Below are 22,349 nucleotides of genomic sequence, written 5' to 3'. Positions count from 1 at the left end.
GATCAAAATATTTGTAAAACACAATTCCTGATTTACAAATTATAAGAAACTCATTATCGAAATCATCAGGGCTGAGATATTTGAAGATTCTGCGTTTCTTGGATTATCCCAACTAAGTTTGAACGAGAAAAAGTCGATAATCTCATCCAAGATGATGTTGAATTAGAGGAAACATAATTTAATTAACTATATATTCATAAATTTGTTAACTTTTTTCTAGTCCAAATTCAGAGTTACCAAATGGACATGTAATATTATAAACTTTAACAGTGATGAAAATATAAAATAACAGACATTTAGATCAAATGCATGCACAAACTTTTTTAAAATAGCAAACACATACCACTTCAACTTTTAATAAATGTCGTAAATAGACCAAACTTGAACTTGCCCATACAAATAGTCGTTAAACATGTCATTATGGAAGTTACTATTGGTCTATTCAATCGATTTATCGAAAATTGAAGGGTACTAAGGTAGGTATTTGCTTCTTCTGAAAAAAGTATTGCGCACATTTGGTCTATTTCCCTTTTTTTCAAATGGAAACAGTAACCATATACTGATAACCCTTAATCTTATATATTACAAGATCATCCTATTCAATCAATCCGCATCTTGCTGTTAAGAGATGCACTTACAGAGAGCAGCAGCCAAGTCAATATGTATACCAAAAGAGGGAGGCGATAAAAGGTTAGAGCGTTTGTCAAATCTGCAGTAAATCAAGATAAAATGAATCAGTCATTCCTAGTTGTTTAGATATAATAAAATGTGAATCAGTAGTCTTGTAACCGCGTAAAGTTTTTGTACCAATTTTTCTGAAAGGAACAAATAAATATCAGCAGCTGTGTAAGACTTGTTATGATCTTTTGAACAAGTGATGGGGTGCCAACTTCTCAGGTATGCTCAGTGCAGAAAATCTTGTGCATCCAAAAAGCTGTTGAAACTTTGCATCACATACTATTACCATTGAATTCGGCGGATCCTTTAAACAAAAAGAAGACAATATATTACTCAGAAGGGATGCCCTTGTGATGAAACACAGATTAAATGAAAAAAACAGATAAAGAAGAAATTAACTACATTGTCTTCAAAAGATAAGCCAACCAAGAATAAATATCCACACTTCAGGAAAGTTCAATATAGAAAGAATAGAAGACAACACAAATATAAGGCTATGTTTGTTTATTTGTAATTGAAATTAGAATTTAAATTCAATTTTTCTGTTTGGAGAAGTCATTAGAATTGTAATGTTTAAGAAAACTTTATTTAATATTTCTTCTTTCTTTTACTTATCTTTATTATTAATTAATAAATAACCCAATATGGTAGTTCAAGTGGCAAGAATCTATGTTTAAGAGAACAAAGGTCAAGTCTTCAAGCAAGCAATGGAACTGGAATTTAACCCCAATTTCAACTACCCTAACCAAACATAGGCAAAGTGTTTTAACTTGCATTATTTCTTTCTTTCTTTCCTTTTATTCAAACTGTAGCTTCGTCTAGTAAATATCTATTTAGTTGTCATAATACATGAAAGTACCCTCTTTTAAGGCTTCTTAATAATGGAGATTACAAGAAGGATCATGCAGTAGCTTTTATTGGTCCACACAATCTCTTCTGGCTTGGTGCATACACGTATTCTGAAACATTGCTTATTCCATGAAGTTATTAATCAAGAAGGGAATCAAAATAATAATTTAACTTATTTAATTTCACATAACTCTGGATTAATGATCTTGAGGCTGTGAGTTATTTCATGTTGACAGCATCGAAGACAAGGCAACCAAAAACACAGTAAAGGGAACAGAATGAATCAAAGAAGATCCAGCAATACAAGCCTATTTGGAAACAACTAGGAGTATTATGCCCAAGTACATCTTTTCATGATATAAGAGACTAATTAGTGGCAAGTGCAATTTAGTTGAATTTTACCCTTATCCGATCATTTATAAATTTATACTTAGATTATTATTAATGAAACAGTATGTAGAAGGGACCCTTGAGAAGGGATTTATAAATTATAATTATTATTGAATCAGCAAGTTGAGGGGATCCATGTAGAAAGGACCCACCATAGAATGTATTCCCTCTCTGTCACTAATTAAACCCACACATGGTATGAAATAATCAAACCACTTGGCAGCTTGGAAACTTTCCACCACACCCCCCTTGCATGATTTCCACTTGTCCAGTTGCATGCCTCCCACCTAGCATATCAGCCCATTAGCCCACCCTACCCCTATTACCATGATTCATTTGGAAATTCAGTTCTCTCTATAAGCAAGACCTAGAAGTTTTGAGGAAAAGCAAGAGCCAACCTTACGAAAGATCATTTCTTTATCCAATTGCGAAATTAAGGCAAGCACTTCCCAAACTTGTTTTATAACCCACACATGGCTATATATCTTCTGTATTTTCTGTATAATTTTCATATATGTTTGTATAGCATGTTTTTATGACATAACATGGTTTTATTGACAAGCATGGTTGTTAAATAATCTGTTTTTCCCAAGTATGACAAGATTTATCATGTTTTTCAAATATGATAGGGTTACCATGATTTTCAAATATACACGGCTTTTATAAAACCCAAACCCTTATAAGTTCTGCATATATGGTGATTTTTTATGGAGGAATGTGAATTGACGGAAAAGGGAGGAGGTTCTAGCATTAGCTCTAGTTACTGCTGCCCAACTAAAAGATGGTCCAAACAGGTCAAGGGCTTTTAGGGATGGACTCCTAATTGCGCCTAGCCAAATACGGCTCAAACGGATTCATAGCCTTCAGGATCAGCCTTCTGAAAGGTGTTTCTGAAAGGTGTAGGGTCAAAATACGGTTCAAGATATCACTGTACAGACCCATGAAATCATTTCTCAAAACATGTCTTTAATGTTTATAAACTGATCATTTCCTTTTTAAATGATGAACATTTTTATGTATATGTACCCCTTTCAGCATGTTTTTAATACTTTATTGCTTGCTGAGTCATTAGACTCAATATACTAGTGTTGTGTAGGTACACAGCCCTAGCTATCATGTACTTGAAGGAAGGAGTCTTGAATGGGAGCAAATGGAAATGAGTGTGGGAGGAGGGACCAAGGCTGATTGGGCTTAACTTGTCTTTTTTATAATCACTTAGCTTATATTTTTGGGGTCTTTACTTGCTGTCTAATGGAGCATGTACATAAGACTTGTATAAAATCATGATAGTTGTGATGGAGTATAACTTATTTTGTAGTAGCTTCTTTTGGCTGTGATAAGAGCATGTATATATGAATTATATTTTGAACATGAGCGGTATTATATGGTTTCCGTTAATGATATCAATGTTAATAGATCTAACTGTTGGAGCAGTAGTTATAATATATGAGTAGGGATGTTTCAGTTGTTATTAGAGCAATGGTCCCGATCCTTAGCACTTCCACACTCAAGCTCCTACAGTTGTATCTCCAAGATCTCGCCTTCAACGTTTGTAAGTTTTATATGTTTTATATGATTAAATGTGAATTGTCTTTCTTAGATTGTATTAGTACAACTAAGAATTAAGGATATAGGGTAAGAATTCAGCTTATACAGTTTGAAAATATGTTAAACTGATCTTATGATATATATGATTTTAGATCTAAGGCAATGAGGAAAGCTTCAAAAGTCCAGTCTTCGTCATCTTTTGCAGCACCGGATCAGGACGAGAATACTCTTTTGACAGGGCTAATAGAGGCCTTGAAAGATCAGAATCGCCTTCAAGGTGAACATATGAGAGCAATACTTCAGGCTAATGGAAATAATCATAACAACCAGGAAGGAGGTCAAGCCCCTATATATAAGCTTTATATAGAGCAATTCATGAGCTTTAAGCCAGCAGATTTTAAAGGGAGCACAGATCCTATTATTTCTAAAGAATGGATGCAGTCCATGGAGACTATCTTTGAGTTTATGCAGATTACTGAGGCAGAAAGGGTCAGGTGTGCCACTTTTATGCTTAAAGATGATGCGAGAATATGGTGGCAAGGAGCTAAGGTAGCCCTTGATCTTAACACCATAACATGGAGGGAGTTTAAAGAGGTTTTTTATGGAAAATACTTTACTTTAAGCACCCGAAACAAGCTAACCCGAGAATTTCTGGAAATTAAGCAAGGGGATGCTAGCATTGCGGATTATGTGAAGAGATTTGAAAGAGGCAAGTATTTTGCTAAAATAATTACCGGCGATGCTACTATGGAGCTTAATCACTTTCTAGAGGGACTGAACCCTACAATCCGTAGGGATGTGAGGCTGAGCAATCCCTCTTCTATGAGGGAAATGGTTGACCGAGCTTTAATGGCTGAGAAAGACAGCCAGGATATCTTAAGGGAGGCTCAGGCAAAAAGGGCCAGCTATCAAGGGAGGGATTTCCATGGGCCAGCAATGAAGAAGCCTTTCAATCAGTCCTACACTCGAACTGCTTTGCCCCATTCATCCTATAACCAGACTGCTAACTCCCAGCATTCACAGCAGCAGCCAAAGATATTCTCAACGGCCACAACAGCAACAACAACCGAGGTGAATATGGTCAAGGTGCTTTGGCACAACAGCTCAGTGGAAGAAGCAACAATGGAAGTAGAACAGGATATGCAGAAGAATTATCCTGAGTTATTCTGTAAGTAAATTTCGAGGTCGAAATTTTTATATATAGGGTAGAATTGTTATGCCAAGTACATCTTTTCATGATATAAGAGGCTAATTAGTGGCAAGGGCAATTTAGTTGAGTTTTACCCTTATCTGGTCATTTATAAATTTATACTTAGATTATTATTATTGAAACAGTATGTAGAAGATATGTAGAAGAGACCATATAGAAGGGATTTATAAATTATACTTAAGAATTATTATTGAAACAACAAGTAGAAGGGACCCATGTAGAAGGGATCCACCATAGAATTAGGATAAATATAATCATAATGTATTCCCTCTCTTAGTCACTAATTAAACCTACACATGGTATCAAATAATCAAACCACTTGGCAGCGTAAAAACTTTCCACCACACCCCACTTGCATGATTTTCACTTGCCCAGCTGCATGCCTCCCACCTAGCATATCAGCCCATTAGCCCACCCTACCCTCATTACCATGATTCATTTGAAAATTCAGTTCTCTCTCTATAAGCGAGACCTAGAAGCTTTGAGGAAATGCAAGAGCCAACCTTAGGAAAGATCATTTCTTTATCCAATTCCGAAATTAAGGCAAGCACTTTCCCAAACTTGTTTTATAACCCACACATGGCTATATATCTCCTGTATTTTCTGTATAATTTTCATATATGTTTGAATAGCATGTTTTTATAACATGGTTTTATTGACAAGCATGGTTGTTAAATAATCTATTTTTCCCAAGTATGACAAGGTTTATTATGTTTTCCAAATATGATAGGGTTACCATGATTTTCAAATATACACAGCTTTTAAAAAACCCAAACCCTTATAAGTTCTGCATATATGGTGATTATTTATGGAAAAACATGAATTGACGGAAAAGGGAGGAGGCTGGCCAGGATGAGCTCTGGTCAGCTGAATCCAAAATATTGGCTGATTATTATGGGACCAGAGTTTTTAGCATGAACTCTAGTTACTGCTGCCCAACTAAAAGATGGTCCAAACAGGTCAAGGGCTTTTAGGGATGGACTCCTAATTTCGCCTAGCCAAATACGGCTCAAACGGATTCATAGCCTTCAGGATCAGCTCTGAAAGGTGTAGGGTCAAAATACAACTCAAGATATCACTGTACAGACCCATGAAATCATTTCTCAAAACATGTCTTTGATGAAACATGTCTTTGATGTTTATAAACTGATCATTTCCTTTTTAAAATGATGAACATTTTTATGCATATGTACCTTTTTTAAAACAAAGTATTCCAGCATGTTTTAAATACTTTATTATTTGCTGAGTCATTAGACTCACTATACTTGTGTGCTGTAGATACACAGCCCTAGCTATTATGTACTTGAAGGAAGGAGTCTTGGAGGGGAGCAATCTGATGGAAATGAGTGTGGGAGGAGGGACCAAGGCTGATTGGACTTAACTTGTCTTTTTGTCTAATCTTATATTTTTGGGGTCTTTACTTGCTGTCTAATGGAGCATGTACACAAGACTTGTATAGAATCATGATAGTTGTGATGGATTATAGCTTATTTTGTAGTAGCTTCTTTTGGCTGTGATAAGAGCATGAATATATGAATTATATTTTGAATATGACCGGTATTATATGGCTTCTGTTAATGATAGATCTAACTATTGGAGCAGTAGTTATAATATATGAGTAGGGAAGTTTCAAGTAGTTTGTCAGAATCTTTGTCACAATCAGATCCTGAGTAGAAACTTACCAAGTTAAAATTGAAAGTGAATTTGTTTTTGGTATAAGATTTAATTTTGAATTATGATCCAGATTATACTTTAATTTATGTTGCTAAGATTATATTTTAAATCATTGTAATTTTTGACAAGAGTAACAAATGTAGATTTGTAAGATAATGATCAACATGAAAAAAGTTGGTAAGAAAACAGGCCTATAATTTTCTAAAAGAGGAATCGATAATTACATCCCAAAACAAACTGAAGTTGCACTAGGTTACTAACCTCAAGCTGGTTCACTTTGATATATTCCCAAACTCGATTTAAAACCTCAGATTGAGGCATCTCTCTCCCATCGATACCAAAGAAATTGGCCAGAGGTTCAGAAATTATGACTATTGGTCCAGGTTCTGGAGTTTGTCTATGTGATTCAACATCTATTTTCGCCTTTTTTGAGCTCTGACCAACTGCTTCTGTAAACATAGAGACGCAGTTTAAAAAGGAAAAAACTTAAATATTCAACTTACTCAAGAAATAGAAGATAACTCTGGGAACTGATATTACTTGTAGGCTCAAGGGTGATAATATGTTTAGAAAGCAGTTTATTCATCTTAAACATATCAGTACAGTCTGTCTCGAACACCAAACGGAGCTCATCATTGCAAATTATCTTTCTTTTGTTACTTGGATCCTGAAGATTATGCTTCTTTATGTAAGCCCATAGCTGCTTCACTATCTGGATAGGCATATATGCAAGTTTAAGAGAGAATTTAGAGTAAACAAAGCATGTTTTCACCATAGCCAACAAGAGTATGAACAAACCTCAGTTCTAGGTAGCTCTGGCTGTCCCACAATGGTTTGAAGTTCAGGTGAAACCCCACAAAGTTTGTTTAATCCTCCAGGGCCACCTTTTCTTTTCCTACCATTTTTAAGGGTTGAAGATTGTAAGTAACATTTTTCCCTCTTGTGACTGAAAACATTATAAAGTTATAGCTAACAAAACACAATTCATTCATTGCAAATTAACCATAAAGTGGTTATTTGAGATTTACCCAATATCACATTATTTAAATTGTCAACCAAAATACCATCTATTTTTTTTTGTTTTAAAACTATATTTAAATAGCAGTTCGGTAATAGAGCCCCAAATAGACTTGTTATTCGAATGTGCACACCAAACAAGGTTATTTTCAAATAACCTACCAGTTATTGAAGTAACCCAAGATAAAAAAGAGCCTAATTCTTAAAAATCTTGGCCAAAATTATTTCCCAAGTATAGATAATATTTTACATATTGAAGGCTAAATTAAGTGATTTCAAGAAGATCATTACAATCCAAGTCCTATAAGGTATCAATGAATGTACCTATAGCCTATTAGCCTAAGAGTAACAAGCAGTTTAGATTTCATGCTGGTATCTCTGCATATGTTACCTAAGAGGCTTTGCACTTTTCTTATTGAGAGAAGAAAGGCAAAATCTTACTTACATTGGCAGAAACCTAGCCTATTATTAGTAGCAGATCATGTGGGATCAGAATTCAAATATACTATTTTTCTTTGTTCACTAATTCAGTGAGAAGTTCTCTAGAGCTGATTCCACTTGATTATGTGTAACTTACAAATGTGTGCCTGAATCTAACATCTGTAAACGGCTTCTAGTCATGTCAATATGCCTTATACTGGTAAAGGGCAGGACATAATTTACTTAAATATTTCAAAGTATTTTTTGTAACCCCACAACTCTATTTGACTTCAGCTCGCTCCTTCTGATTTTAATGCAAAGTACATTAAAATATCCCAAGCAACATTGCATAAACAATGGAAAAGATTTAGGACAAACAAAATGAACACAGCAAAGAAAAGAAAAGATACCTCTTCTTTGGAGATTCCACAGGTACAGTAGATTCAGCAGAGGTAGCAAGATGGTTCGTAAAGGCGTCTGCTTTTTTCAGTGGAGAAGACTGGTTCGACTGGAAATTTATCTCAAGGGTTTGTTGGTGAAGGCCGAGGAAAGTCGGGGTTAGTTGGGATGAAGTGAGGTGGGGATCCAGAGGATTTTGGTTTAGATGTTGTTGTTGTTGTTGTTGTTGTTGTATATGAGGGGGTGGATGAGATCGGACGAAGAGTTGGATTTGACTGAGAATGAAATCGAGCTTGTGGGTAAGATCGAACCCTAAGTTGGATTCCATGTGATGGACTATGGCGTCTAAAGAGTTGAATTGAAAGTTAGGGTTTGAATCGCGAAGAAGAGAGTGTAAAGCTTCGGTTATATCCTGATCGGACACCATTGTTGCACTGCTATCACTCGTTCATATACTAACAGAAATTAACGGATCACCAAACTCTCTCTCTTCCCTCACTCTTCTTCTCCACCTCTCTCTCTATATATATATATATGCATCTCCTTCTCATTTTTTTTTATTCTGTCTCATTCATATTTCACCTCTAGTGGTCTTTTTTTTTTTAATTTATATTATTCTTATAAAATATAAATTACATTATTTTTTCATTTAAGAAAATTAAGGAAAAGAGAAGGAAATACTTAAAAAAAAAAAAAAATTAATATTATATAAAAAAAAGTATTAGAAAAGTTTAATTTAAAATATTTTTAAAAAATTTATTAAAAAAATTATACAAAGATATAATATATGTTATTAAATAAAACGTTATATTTAACTTAAATATGATTATCTTTTTTTAAGGTTAATTTATATTAAATATTATCGAAAATCGTTTGAGCACAATGACAAATCATGACAAATAAAAATAAAAAATAAAAAAATATTATTAAATAAGTTATCGAGCTCGTAAATTCTCTAAAAAACGATAAACTTTTTGACGGACACTATTGGCTTTCCGGAACGAAACTCAAAAAGCATCATAATAATATTTTTCAACCACAATTTTTTTCGAGCTCATTTATTTATCATTTTATATTGCGCAAGACCACCTAATTTAGCTGGATTTTTTTTTCATAATATGTTAAAGACATAAACGGCGATGAGAATTTGGAAACACCTCTGCACTTGCCATTGAACGACATTGGTATGTAATTATTACCTTTGGAGTACATCCAAACATAAATATCAACAATGTTTTGAACAACCATATGAATGATTATGTATCTTTACACATTCAAGTAAAATAAATTGACCATGATGATTCACTCCAATAAATGGAGCAAAAAAGTAATGGATCCGGAAAAATAATCATATACAACTCTTGATCTTGTATGTGCCCCCAAAAATATTCATAATCCTAGATTCACCATTTAAATCAAGCGCGTAGAAAAAATTTGAATTCCTACTTTACATGAGACACAAATAAACACTCAAGGCTTCATATCATCATACCCTAATCTCAACTTCTAACATCTGAAATATGATTTCTACAGCTTTTTTCATCGAATGACAAATTAGCATAACCTCCAACCTCAACTACAAATGATAGAAAACTTTTACTTAATGTTATTTTAGCTTCATCATTTAGTTTCAGTCTTTTTTTTTTTAGCTAAATCCAATACTTTATTATATCTAAAATATTGTGATTTTTTTTGCTCAATATATGGTTATATTCAAAATGTACACCACTCATTACAAATTTTTTAAAACCTTAAATAACACTATCTTAGATTTACAATTTGTCTTAATCGAAGGTGTAGGGTTTAGTAAATTTTATTGAACTATATACTTTGTTACGAATTTTAGCGCATTTAATAAAAAAAATATTTTTGTTTTCAAGTGTTTCTATTTTTACCACTTCATTTGAAAATACCGAAACAAGATTTATAAAAATTACGTACTTCATCTTCGAATGAAAATATAATTCCAATTCAGGAGAATTTACCTCTTTTAAACTTATCAATTCTTTTAAACTTGGTGATTAATCTTGATTTGAATCTTTAGCAGTCAAAGGTATCCATTTTGCATAAGTCTATATTACATAACATAAATCATTATTGTATGAGACAATATTAACATTATGTGGTTTATTCCACATCACAGTCTTGTATTTTTGGTTTCAATGGGATGGTGTTCAAACTCCCGAAATGCAGTCTAGACAGCGGGCCCTCCCCTTGATGACTGAACTGACTTGGGGAAGGGTCAATCTCTCCGTTTTTAAGGCGGCAAACAGTATGGCGGCTGGAAAGAAAGACGACCTCGCCTTCTCTGGTTGGTGTCAGTGAGAGCAATTTGTCTATCCCCCACCTTCTTTTGTAGATAGAATCTTCAATGGGTAGATACTCCCATTCTTATCTTAAGTCTTCCCTTCTCTTAATTATTTCTTTTTTTTTTCATGAAAGCTTTTTTACCTAAATTTATTAAAAAATACATGCCATTATAAAAAAAAATGCGTGCAATTATTAAAAGATGAACCATAATACCAAAATTAAAAAGGTTACCTAACTAATATGTGGATAATCTCTCGTTGGAGGGTAAGAAAATTATGAGAAATAAAAAATGAGAAATATTAGATAAACATTTATAAGTTATAAAAATAAAATTAATAAGTCAAAATAAATAAATAAAAGAGAAAAAGAAAAAAGAGTTAAAAAATAAATGAGAAATAAAGTAATTAAAAAATTATAAAAATTATAAAAATTAGCTTGAATCTCGTGCAAATATTTGAACGAAATATATTTAAAATATTATTTATCAATAAATATTTTAGATAAACTTAATAGTATTCAAATCTAATTAATTTAAAATTGGTTTTAGTTGGTAAAAAATAAATTTAATCTTAAACTTAATGTTAACCGATATTTTATTCTTTTGGTATTTCATTTAACTCCTCAATTGACCATCATCTTTTTCATATGCATTTTCTTAATCCTTTCGAAACCACCCACCAATCTTAGTCGACATCAATCGATTACACATCTCTTATCTCTCGTCAGACTCAACCACCAATCTTAATTCCGACCTCACACTCGACAAACCACCTACCTGACTTTCATCTCGTGACCTCGCATTTTCAAATGCTCGCCAAATCATCAACCACTAATTCTAACCTCACACTCGACAAACCACTCACCACCCGACCTCCATCTCGTGACTTCACACTTTCAAATGTTCGCCAAACCAACCACTAATTCTGACCTCACACTCGACAAACCATTAACCACCCGATCTCCATCTTATGACCTCACACTTTCAAATGCTCATCAAATCAACAACTAATTTCTGACCTCACACTCGACAAACCACCCACCACCCGACCTCTATCTCATGACCTCACATTTTTAAATGCTCAGCAAACCAACCACTAATTCCGACCTCACACTCGATAAACCACCCACCACCCAACCTCCATCTCGTGACCTCACACTTTCAAATGTTCGCCAAACCAACCACTAATTCCGACCTCACACTCGACAAGCCATCCACCAGACCTCTATCTCGTGATATCACACTTTCAAATGCTCGTTAAACCAACAACTAATTCATGAACTCACACTCGATAAATCACTCATCACATGACCTCAATCTCATTACCTCACATTTTTAAATGCTCGCCAAATCAACCATTAATTCCGACCTCACACTCGACAAACCACCTACCACCCAACATCCATCTCGTGACCTCACATTTTCAAATGTTCGTCAAACCAATAACTAATTTCGACCTCACACTCGACAAACCACCCACCACACGACCTTTATCTCGTGACCTCACACTTTTAAACGCTCGTCAAACAAACCAATAATTCTAACCTCACACTCGACAAACCACCCGACCTTCATCTCATGACCTCACACTTTCAAATGCTAGTCAAACTAACCACTAATTCCGACCTCACACTTTCACTAATCCTAGTCTTAAACATGAAATATGAACACTTTAACCGTTAGATCACTTGAAATTGTTGAAATAATTTTATTATTTTGTATATGTATATATATTTTATATTTAATATTTATTACCAATTAGTTAATTTTTATATTAGTTAAAAATTATTTATGTTAATAAAGTAATATATATATATATATATATATATATAAAGTTATATATATATGAGAGGAAAAAATGTATTATGAAAAAGTAAAGTTTATTTATATAAAGTTAATGATAAAAATAAAATAATATATATAAATAAAGTAACTATAATTAATATATATATATATATATTATATATTATTAATAAAAATAATATATTTTATGATTAGTGGGAATATATATATATATATATATAATTATAATTATAATTATGAGAGACAAAATAATTAAGAAAGGAAAAAATATAAGATAAAATATATTAATATTTTTTAAAATCTCAAATTTGTTTAAGAAAGAAAAAATATGAGAGAGAAATTAATAATGATGTGAATTATATTTTGATGATTTGGATTATTGTTATGTTTGTTTACTTTTATATAGAGAAATTAATAATGATGTGAATTATATTTTGATGATTTGGATTATTGTTATGCTTGTTTACTTTTATATAGAGAAATTAATAATGATGTGAATTATATTTTGATGATTTGGATTATTGTTATGCTTGTTTACTTTTATATAGAGAAAGGAAAGAAAGAGAGAGAGAAATTCATAATTAGAGAAATATTAATTTGTTGGAAGATAGAGAAAAATTAATTAGTTGGGGATTATGAGTAATTTTATTATTTAGACACGCTATTTTTTATTTAAAAATATTATTAAGATATTTTGAGTTATGATATTTATGTTTATACGTCCATTTTGTATTTTATATTTATAATATTATTTAATAATAAGTATTATATATATATATATATAATGTTATATATATTTAATAATTTAATTTTAAATATTAATAAATAAATTAAATTAAAAAATAATATATTTGAAAATAAATTATATTAATTTTTATAAATTTTTGTTAATATATAATTTTAAATTTAATAAATTATTTAAATTAAAAAATAATATATTTTAAAATAAATTATATGAATATATTAAATTTTATAAATATATAATTTTAAAATAAATTATATGAATATATTAAATTTTATAAATATATAATTTTAAATATATATATATATATAAATGAATATTTAATAATATTAAAATCAATTTCTTCATTCATATTATAAAATAATTAAACTAAAAATTAATTTATTTTAAAATAAATAATATAAATATATTATTTTTATAAGTTTTTATTAATATATATATTTTAAATTTAATTAAACGTGGCTGATTTGTCGCGAAATTCATTAACTCCTTATATTTTTTTTCTCCATTTTTATTTTCAATTTTTTCAAAATATTTAAATGATTCATTAATATATATATGTACCCATTAATAGATGGTCATATAAGTTAATATAGTTAATAAAGAATTTAATTTATTATTATTATATATCTTTTCACATTTCCACGTCTCATTTTCTGACATAATATTCAGTTTTCAATTCATTTTAAGTTACTCTTATCACCTTCCTGTATAATTCATTTCACCATTTGATTCATCATAATTGTAATAAATACTTTTAGATAATTAATTAAAAAAATTTAAATTTATAATTATAAATTAAAAAAAATTATAAATAATAAATAAAAATATATTTAAATGTATGTTTTATTATATAAATATTATAAATAAATAGAATAGATAAAAAAGAATAATAAAATAATTAAAAATAAATTAAATAGATTAGAGAAAATAAATAAAATAATGAAAAAAAATTGAAATAGATGAGAGAAAATAAATAAAAAAATATTTAAAAGTTATGAGAGATAAAAACGCAGATTATAAACTTAAATGATGATGAGTGAGGTAGAAAGAAAATTGAGTTTAAACGCAAAAATGTATTTGATTATAATTTATTGAGTGAACTTATGGTTAGTTTGATTAGCTTATTGAGCAAATTTATTTAGCTTATTTTGAGGTAGGTTTGATATGATATCAGCTTATTTAAGCTTGGGTGGGTATGTTTGATTCAGCTTATACGCCAAATTTATTTATTTTTTATATTTATAATATTATTTAATAATTAATATTATATATATATAAATGTTATATATATTTATTAATTTAATTTTAATTATTAATAAATGATTTAAATTAAAAAAAATAATATATATTTGAAATAAATTATATTAATATTTATAAATTTTGTTAATATATAATTTTAAATATTAATAAATAACTTAGATTAAAATTTAATATATTTTAAAATAAATGATATGAATAAAGAAAGTAATTTATTAATATTATTATATATATTTTTCACCTTTCAACCTTTTCTTTTCTTTTCTTTCCTTTCATTTCATTTCATTTCATTTCATTTCATTTCATTTCATTTCATTTCATTTCATTCATTTCATTTCATTTCATTTTCTTTCCTACCTAATCTTTCCATTGTCAATTTTCGAGCTCTTATCCTATTCATATTATCATTTATTTTGGTCACGTTTGATTATTTTAATTGTAATAGATAATTTTTGATAAATAATTAAGACTATGTTAATTTCTGAAACTATAATTATAAATAAAAAAATTACAATATATTTATATTTCATATTTTGCTTAAGTGTATTTATATTTCATATTTTGTTTAATTATTTTATATATTAAGATACATATTATAAATAAAAATATATTTAAATGTATATTTTTTTATTATAATAATTTTATATAAATATATAAATATATGAAATAGATGAGAGAATAAATAAAATGATTAGAAAAAGATTAAATAGATTAAAGAGAATAAATAAAAAAAATAAAAATAATGAAATAGATAAAAGAAAATGAATAAAAAATATTTTAAAACGATAATTATAATAATCTTAAACGCTGATTAAGGAGGTAGAGAGAAAATTAAGTTTAAACGCAAATCGTGTGTGCGTGAGCTTATTACGCAAAGTTATTGTAGCATTAAACAGACGCTAATATGTGGTTTATTAACCGAATCAAATGAGACCTTATTATGCAAAGCTACTGTAGCAGTTTAGCGACTTATAAACGCCCAAGAATCAAACGAGGCCTTAATGTGAATAATTGTTTTTTAATTTGAATTGTTTTCATTGAAAAGAGGGATAAGAGAGAGAAATATAAAAGAAAAAAAATATGAAAGAGAATAGAAAAGAAAAAAATAATTTATTAACTAGAGAAAATAAATTAATATTTGATGATTAAAAAATATATATTATTCGCTGACGTTTATGGCCCCAAATTTTATTCAACATTCTTACTCTTGTTAAATAGGGTAGAAAAATAGATAAGAAATTGTTTTATCTAATTAATCATACATTAAAGCTGTAGAAGTTTGGAAACCGATATAATATACTGAATAAATTCATGTGTAAATATCTTGAGGACTATAGGGATTGTCAACAAAATTAAATTAATAAGATCTTCCACTAATAATTTTAGTGACATTCTCTGTTCGAAAATTAAAATTTTATCTTTATACAAATGATATCAAAACTTTTTTTTTTCTAAAATAAAAATATCATTCACAAAGAAAATGTGAGACCACAAATGTCCTCCTCCTTTAAAAAAAATGGAATTTCATAAAGATTTTCATTTTGTTCCTCCATTTCACATTATATTGTAAGAAACTCTATAGCAATAAAAAGAAAATGTGAAGGGAAATTTGATGAAATGGCCCTCATAACAGGGGAAATTCCAAAAAGGGCCCGCGCCTATTAATGTTGGCAAAAAGGGCCCTTTTGCCCTGCGAAATGTCAGAAATACCTCTCGGGCGCCAGATTTTACGTTCATTGACGCGAATTACCAATCACGCGATTTAATCTAAATCGCGTGAGTTCATCAACGCGATTTAGATGAAACGCGTGATTGGTAATTCGCGTTTTTCAATGTACGTGAATTACCATCCACGCGTTTCATCTAAATCGCGTTGATGAACTCACACGTTTTTAGATGAAACGCGTGCATGGTAAATCGCGTCTTTAGTCTTATATATAATTTTTCGGCCCTAATTTAAAACAAAACCACCCCGATTCTCCCTCCCACTCCGACTTCCAAAACCACGTCTTCTCAACTGCCGACTTCCTTCAACATCGATCAAGATCATCGTTCCTCAACATCGTTCCTCGTCCAACATCATCGACTTTCCACTCTATTCGACATCATCGTCTTTTTCCGCCGTCTATTCGACATATTCCGGTGAGTTTAGGGCTTTCAGTGTTAGGGTTAGGGTTTAGAAGTGTATTATGCCGTTTATATTGATTTATATTGATGTATTTAGGGTTTAGGGTTTGGTTCTGGTTTCGTTTATGTGTGTAAATGCTTTTAGTGTGTATATGACGAGTATTGTATCAATGTTCTTATTCTGCATGCATGCATTTCACGCTTATTCATTCATTTCTCGTTTAAGAAATGGCATTTCCGTGTTTGTTATGTTCTTGTGAAGAAATGGTATTTTCGTGTTTTCTTTGACTGTGTAGGCTTAGGGTTTAACTTTTGTTGCTTTACTGCTTAATTTTCGTATGTTCTTATTCTACTTTACTTCTTTACGTTTAATAGAATGCCAATGAGACAGGATGAGTTGTTGATCTAAGAAATGACACATCATATGCTTAATGTATTTAGAACTGTCCATTACTGCACCTTAATGTATTACTGCACCTTTACTGCACCTTAATCTATTTGCTTAATTCGATTTGCTTATTCCCATCTTCTTCCTTATTTTGTAGATGGAGTCCACTATAATACCCGAGTTTGCTGGGAGGGTATCCTGGAAAACCAATATGGGAAATATTGCTGCCAAGTTTGCGAAGATGAATCTAACTGAAATGGTAGAGGAAACCCAATTCAGATTCTTATTCAAAGGGCACCCGTTACTGCGTTTCTCAGGAACGATTATACACCACATGCTCCTCAGGAAGTCCAACTCAAATTCTATGGAGATGAAGTTCCTTGTTAATGGAGAAGAGCTGTGCTTCGGGATGAGGGAGTTTGCATTGGTTACAGGTCTCAATTTTGGGAGATTCCCTGCGGAGCAAACAATTTTCAACCAGGTTGAAGAATCTCCAACTTTGGTTCTTAAATATTTTAAACGTATTCCACGTATTAGAATAGGAGACCTTCATTCAAAATTCCTGTCCTGCTCTGATAGGGAAGATGCATGGAAATTGGGGCTGGTATACCTTGTTTCCCATTATCTCTTTGCCCTTGACCCGAAGAGGATAATAAATATGAAACTCTTCAGCATGGTCGATGACATCGACACCTTCCTCAATTTTCCATGGGGAAAGCTGGCCTTTAGAGCAACCATGAAGGGTTTGACCAAAGACCTTGATCGCTACAGGAAGCTATATCTGCAGAAGAAGAACAAAGCCAAAGACAAAGATGTTGATGTTTCTTATACCGTATATGGGTTCGCACTAGCCTTACAAGTGTGGACTTATGAGGTGATCCAAACGTTTGTCCCCAATCTTGCAATTAAAACGACGCTTCAAACGGAAGAGCCTGTCTGCCCAAGGATAATACAGTACAAATCAAAGAGGAAGAGCACTGCCTCTGATCTTCACACTGCACTGCAAGGCAAGATTGTTAAGAAAATGGAATTGTCTGAAGAAGAGAAGATCTTATATGCTGGGGATGACTTTGAAGATATGTGAGGTAATGTTTATGATGTCTTTTTTTATCTTGACTGCAGAAAGAGGAAATTTGGAGATATTGACGATGGAGTTCCTCATAAAAAAACTGTCATGAGGAAGAAAAGACAAATTACTCCAGCCAAAGCCAAACCTTCCACAAGAAGAAGAACCCGCAACCCTACCCCCAGCACCAGCACCAGCAACTCTTATTCTGTCGAGAGCGCCACGAGTAGAAAAGACGAAGACGAAGACGAAGAAGAAGAATCCTCTCCCCCAACTCCAACAGCAACAACTACCCACGATAGATGTAGATTGGATGAACTTTCGAAGGAGCTAAATGAATTCAAAACTGTAATGAGAAACGAAATAACTCTCATCAAAACTGAAATGAGAAATGAAATAAGTCTCATCAAAACCGAAATGAGAGATGAAATAATTCTCATTAAACGGATGTTAAAGCAACTACAGCAAGGGGAGAAAAAGAAGGAGAATGATGAAGAAAAGGACGAGGGGGATTTTGAGGTAAACACTGAGGTATGAGTTTGAATGATGATAAATTTCGTGCATTTTGCATTTCTTGCATTTGGTCTAATTAAATGATTTTTTCTTTTTTGTAGGATGGGAAGGGAGACAATGTTGTGCTGATTTTGGAGGAAGACAATGTTGGGCTTGTGGAGGAGAATGAAGTAGAGGTATGTATTTCTTGCATTTCCTTGCATTTGGATAATTGGTGCATTTCTTGCATTTGGACTAATTGAAGGCTTTTCTGTTTATTGTAGGATGGACAGGAGGGAGACAATGATGTGCTGATTTTGGAGGAAGACAATGTTGGGCTTGTGGAGGAGAATGAAGTTGAGGTATGTATTTCTTGCATTTCCTTGCATTTGGATAATTGGTGCATTTCTTGCATTTGGACTAATTGAAGGCTTTTCTGTTTATTGTAGGATGGACAGGAGGAAGACAATGTTGGGCTTGTAGAGAAAAACAATGTTGGGGAGGACAATGAAAATGAAGAGAAGACAGTTGAAGATGGTGTTAAAAATACTGAGGTATGCATTTCTTGCATTTCTTGCATTTCTTGCATTTGGTGCAATTCGCGCACTTTTCCTAATTCTTGAATTTGGACTAATTGAAGGGCTTTTCTGTTTATTGTAGGATGGACAGGAGAAAGACATTGTTGGGCTCTTGGAGAAAAAAAAATGTTGGGGAGGACAATGAAAATGAAGAGAAGACAGTTCAAGATGGTGAAAAAAATACTGAGGTATGCATTTCTTGCATTTGGTGCAATTCGCGCACTTTGCCTATTTCTTGCATTTGGACTAATTGAAGGGCTTTTCTGGTTTTGTAGGATGGGCCGTTGTTTGAGATGGATAATGTTGGGACTTTGGAGGAGAAGACAGTTGAAGATGGTGAATTGAATATCGAGGTATGCATTTCTTGCATTTGGTGCAATTCGCGCACTTTGCCTATTTCTTGCATTTGGACTAATTGAAGGGCTTTTCTGGTTTTTGTAGGATGGGTCGTTGTTTGAGATGGAGAATGTTGGGACTTTGGAGGAGAAGACAGATGAAGATGGTGAAAAAATAATGAGGTATGCATTTCTTGCATTTGGTGCAATTCGCGCACTTTGCCTATTTCTTGCATTTGGACTAATTGAAGGGCTTTTCTGGTTTTTGTAGGATGGGCCGTTGTTGGAGATGGACAATTTTGGGACTTTGGAGGAGAAGACAGATGAAGATGGTGAAAAAAATATCGAGGTATGCATTTCTTGCATTTGGTGCAATTCGCGCACTTTGCCTATTTCTTGCATTTGGACTAATTGAAGGGCTTTTCTGGTTTTTGTAGGATGGGCTGTTGTTTGAGATGGAGAATGTTGGGACTTTGGAGGAGAAGACAGATGGTGGGAATGTTGAGGAAGCTGTGGAGGAGCAGGTGGAGGAGCATGTGGAGAAGCAGGTGGAAGATAATGAAGATGATGTTGAAGAGAAGGTTGAAGAGAAGGTGGAAGAGAAGGTGGAAGAGAAGGTGGAAGAGAAGGTGGAGGATAATGAAGACGAGGTATGCAATTCTTGCATTTGGACTAATTGAAGACTTTTCTTGCCTAATTCAATGATTTCTTTGTAGGTGGACGATGATTTCGTTGTGCAGAGGGGTAGGAAGGGGGTCTAGAGGGGTAGGAAGGGGGTGCAGAGGGGTAGGAAGGTGGAGGATAATGAAGATGAGGTATGCAATTCTTGCATTTGGACTAATTGAAGACTTTTCTTGCCTAATTCAATGATTTCTTTGTAGGTGGACGATGATTTCGTTGTGCAGAGGGGTAGGAAGAGGGTGCAGAGGGGTAGGAAGGTGGTGCAGAGGGGTAGGAGGGTGGTGCAAAAGAAGGTGGACGATCATTTCGTTGTGCAGAAGAAGGAAGAGAAGAAGGAGGACAAGTAAATAGATGATGATGTGGTGGTACTGGAAGATGCATCCCACATCCTATTTAAGAGAAAGAGGACGGCGTCGAAAGCTGTACTTAGTCCCTACATCGTCCCTCGTCCAAGAAAGAAGACGATTGTTGTCGATCCTATGTCGACTTGTAATGAGCAACTGAGGAAAGAGTTCAAGAAAGAATTTGCGAAAGGGGCTACATTTAAAGAGGTTCAACTCTCTGATGACACTAGAGACCTTAAGTTCTTCACTACAATTCTGAGGTTAAATAAGTGGCTAACTGATGTGGAGATGAATGCAGCAATTTGTCTGCTAAGAGCAAGAGCATTCGTCTACCCTAAGTCGTACCCGGCGGATTTCACCATCTTAGATTGCCAGTTTGCCCCTTTGATTACTTCATACTATGACGATTTTGTTGCTGACTCGGTTGATCCAGAAAAACCACATGGCCATACTTTCGATCAAATCATTTACCACTACTACTGGGGTAGAGAAGATAAACATATGCCCAGTTGGAGCAGTGTTGATGTTATTTACTTCCCCCTCAACCTCAACAACCTACACTGGGTACTGTGTGTTATTCGATTGCAAGAATGGAGAATTGATGTTTATGATTGCGATCAGACAATTTACAATGACGAAGAATTTGGAAAATCCATGAAAGGCATTTGTGAGATGTTGCCGCCCTTCCTTCATAAAGCAATGTCTGAAGTTGAAATGGCCAGGTATCCTAACATGATAAATGAAACTTTTAGATTTCAGAGAATCCCACACCCTGAAGTACCAAAAGCAGAATGGAGTGGGGACTGTGGCGTTTTTGTATTAATGTATTTAGAGTACCTGACTGTTAAACTTGGTATAGAAAATTGCATATCAAGAAATATGCAATTATATAGAGAAAAGTGGGCAGTCAGGTTGTACCACCAGATTTTAGAGCCATGAAGTTGTAAACACTGAATTATTGTTGTATATTGTTTTGTAAACACTGAATTATTGTTGTAACATGTTTTGTAAACACTGAATTATTGTTGTAACATGTTTTGTAAACATTGAATTATTGTTTATCATCATCATTTCAGACATGAATGTTGTAATAGGTATCATAAAATTCACGTGTATTGTAATATAATTCACGTGGTTGTAACATGAATGTTGTAATAGGTATCATAAAATTCACGTGTATTGTAATATAATTCACGTGTATTGTAATATAATTCACGTGTATTGTAATACACGTGATTCATAACTCACGCGTATTACAATATGACTCACGCGTATTGTAATACACGTCAGTTATGAATCACGCGTATTACAATATGACTCATGTATATTACAATATGCGTGAGTTTAGCATTGTGCAATATATATGCGTGAGTCACTCACTGTATGGCCAACCTGGATGTATTATACAATCTGTATACAACTTTCAATCAGCATACAATATTCGAAAACCAACAACAATCAATCAGCATACAATATTCGAAAACCAACAACAATAATCAGTATACAATATTCAAAATTGCACAGACAATATTCATGTTTGTGGCTGAGATGATGGCGGCTGAGATGATGATGCTCTTGCAGCTCTTGTAGTAGAGGGTGCAGGCATTACTGATTTGCATGTTGCCCTGTTGTGACCCTGACCACCACATGAGCTACATCTTCTCGGTACCTTACGAATTTCACCTTGGGATGACCTACGCTTTGTTTAAGGTCGCCCTTTCTTAACCTTAACAGGTGGTTTAAGGCACACTCGTTGCTTGATATGTTCTGGAATATCCCAATACTCTTCATGACAAACTGGATATATTGTTTCCGCATAAGCATTGACCCACATTTCACTTGAGTAATACCTGAAAGATAACAATTGAACATGTGAGAAATAAAGTTAGTTAGATAAATTCAATAGCAAATAATCTAAAGTAAACTTTGAGCAGAACTCATAGGCATTTAATCTATGGGTACGGGAAGCAGCCAGGGCATGAGTGCAAGGAAGACCAGATACATCAAATACCCTACAACTACAACTCATTCCTCTTAAGT

The 22,349-nt window shown here is 32.7% G+C and overlaps 2 protein-coding genes across 3 annotated transcripts; one reads left to right on the top strand and one right to left on the bottom strand.

Annotated features, from left to right (window-relative positions):
• Nucleotides 1–394: 394 nt before the first annotated feature.
• Nucleotides 395–8,701, bottom strand: LOC124937403. Of its 2 annotated transcripts, XM_047477663.1 has the most exons (6): nt 8,197–8,701; nt 7,148–7,244; nt 6,890–7,061; nt 6,611–6,798; nt 808–982; nt 395–709 (listed from the first exon to the last, which is right to left on the bottom strand). In XM_047477663.1, the coding sequence occupies exons 1-5, from the start codon at nt 8,610–8,612 to the stop codon at nt 857–859; spliced, it is 999 nt and encodes a 332-aa protein (XP_047333619.1). In that variant the 5' UTR covers nt 8,613–8,701; the 3' UTR covers nt 395–709; nt 808–856. The 2 variants fall into 2 exon arrangements, with proteins under 2 accessions (XP_047333619.1, XP_047333620.1); XM_047477664.1 differs by lacking the exons at nt 395–709; nt 808–982 and adding an exon at nt 4,942–5,065.
• LOC124937402 lies at nt 3,545–6,224 on the top strand. The gene is made up of 2 exons (XM_047477662.1): nt 3,545–4,633; nt 5,954–6,224. The coding sequence occupies exons 1-2, from the start codon at nt 3,628–3,630 to the stop codon at nt 5,965–5,967; spliced, it is 1,020 nt and encodes a 339-aa protein (XP_047333618.1). The 5' UTR covers nt 3,545–3,627; the 3' UTR covers nt 5,968–6,224.
• Nucleotides 8,702–22,349: the final 13,648 nt, after the last annotated feature.

The sequence above is a fragment of the Impatiens glandulifera genome, chromosome 5 (assembly GCF_907164915.1).
Source record: "Impatiens glandulifera chromosome 5, dImpGla2.1, whole genome shotgun sequence".
In the NCBI taxonomy this organism is placed as follows: domain Eukaryota; kingdom Viridiplantae; phylum Streptophyta; class Magnoliopsida; order Ericales; family Balsaminaceae; genus Impatiens; species Impatiens glandulifera.
Note: the sequence above shows the minus strand (reverse complement) of the source record. Positions and strands in the feature narration are given on the sequence as shown.

What these genes read in the sequence shown, in the direction of transcription:
- LOC124937403 (XM_047477663.1), bottom strand. Translation starts at nt 8,612, where the DNA reads ATGGTGTCCGATCAGGATATAACCGAAGCTTTACACTCTCTTCTTCGC. An exon ending in CAGAGCTACCTAGAACTGAG is followed by an intron (nt 7,062 to 7,147) that starts GTTTGTTCATAC and finishes ATGCCTATCCAG; the next exon opens with ATAGTGAAGCAGCTATGGGC. An exon ending in TCAAAGTGAACCAGCTTGAG is followed by an intron (nt 983 to 6,610) that starts GTTAGTAACCTA and finishes TTTTGTTTAAAG; the next exon opens with GATCCGCCGAATTCAATGGT.
- LOC124937402 (XM_047477662.1), top strand. Translation starts at nt 3,628, where the DNA reads ATGAGGAAAGCTTCAAAAGTCCAGTCTTCGTCATCTTTTGCAGCACCG.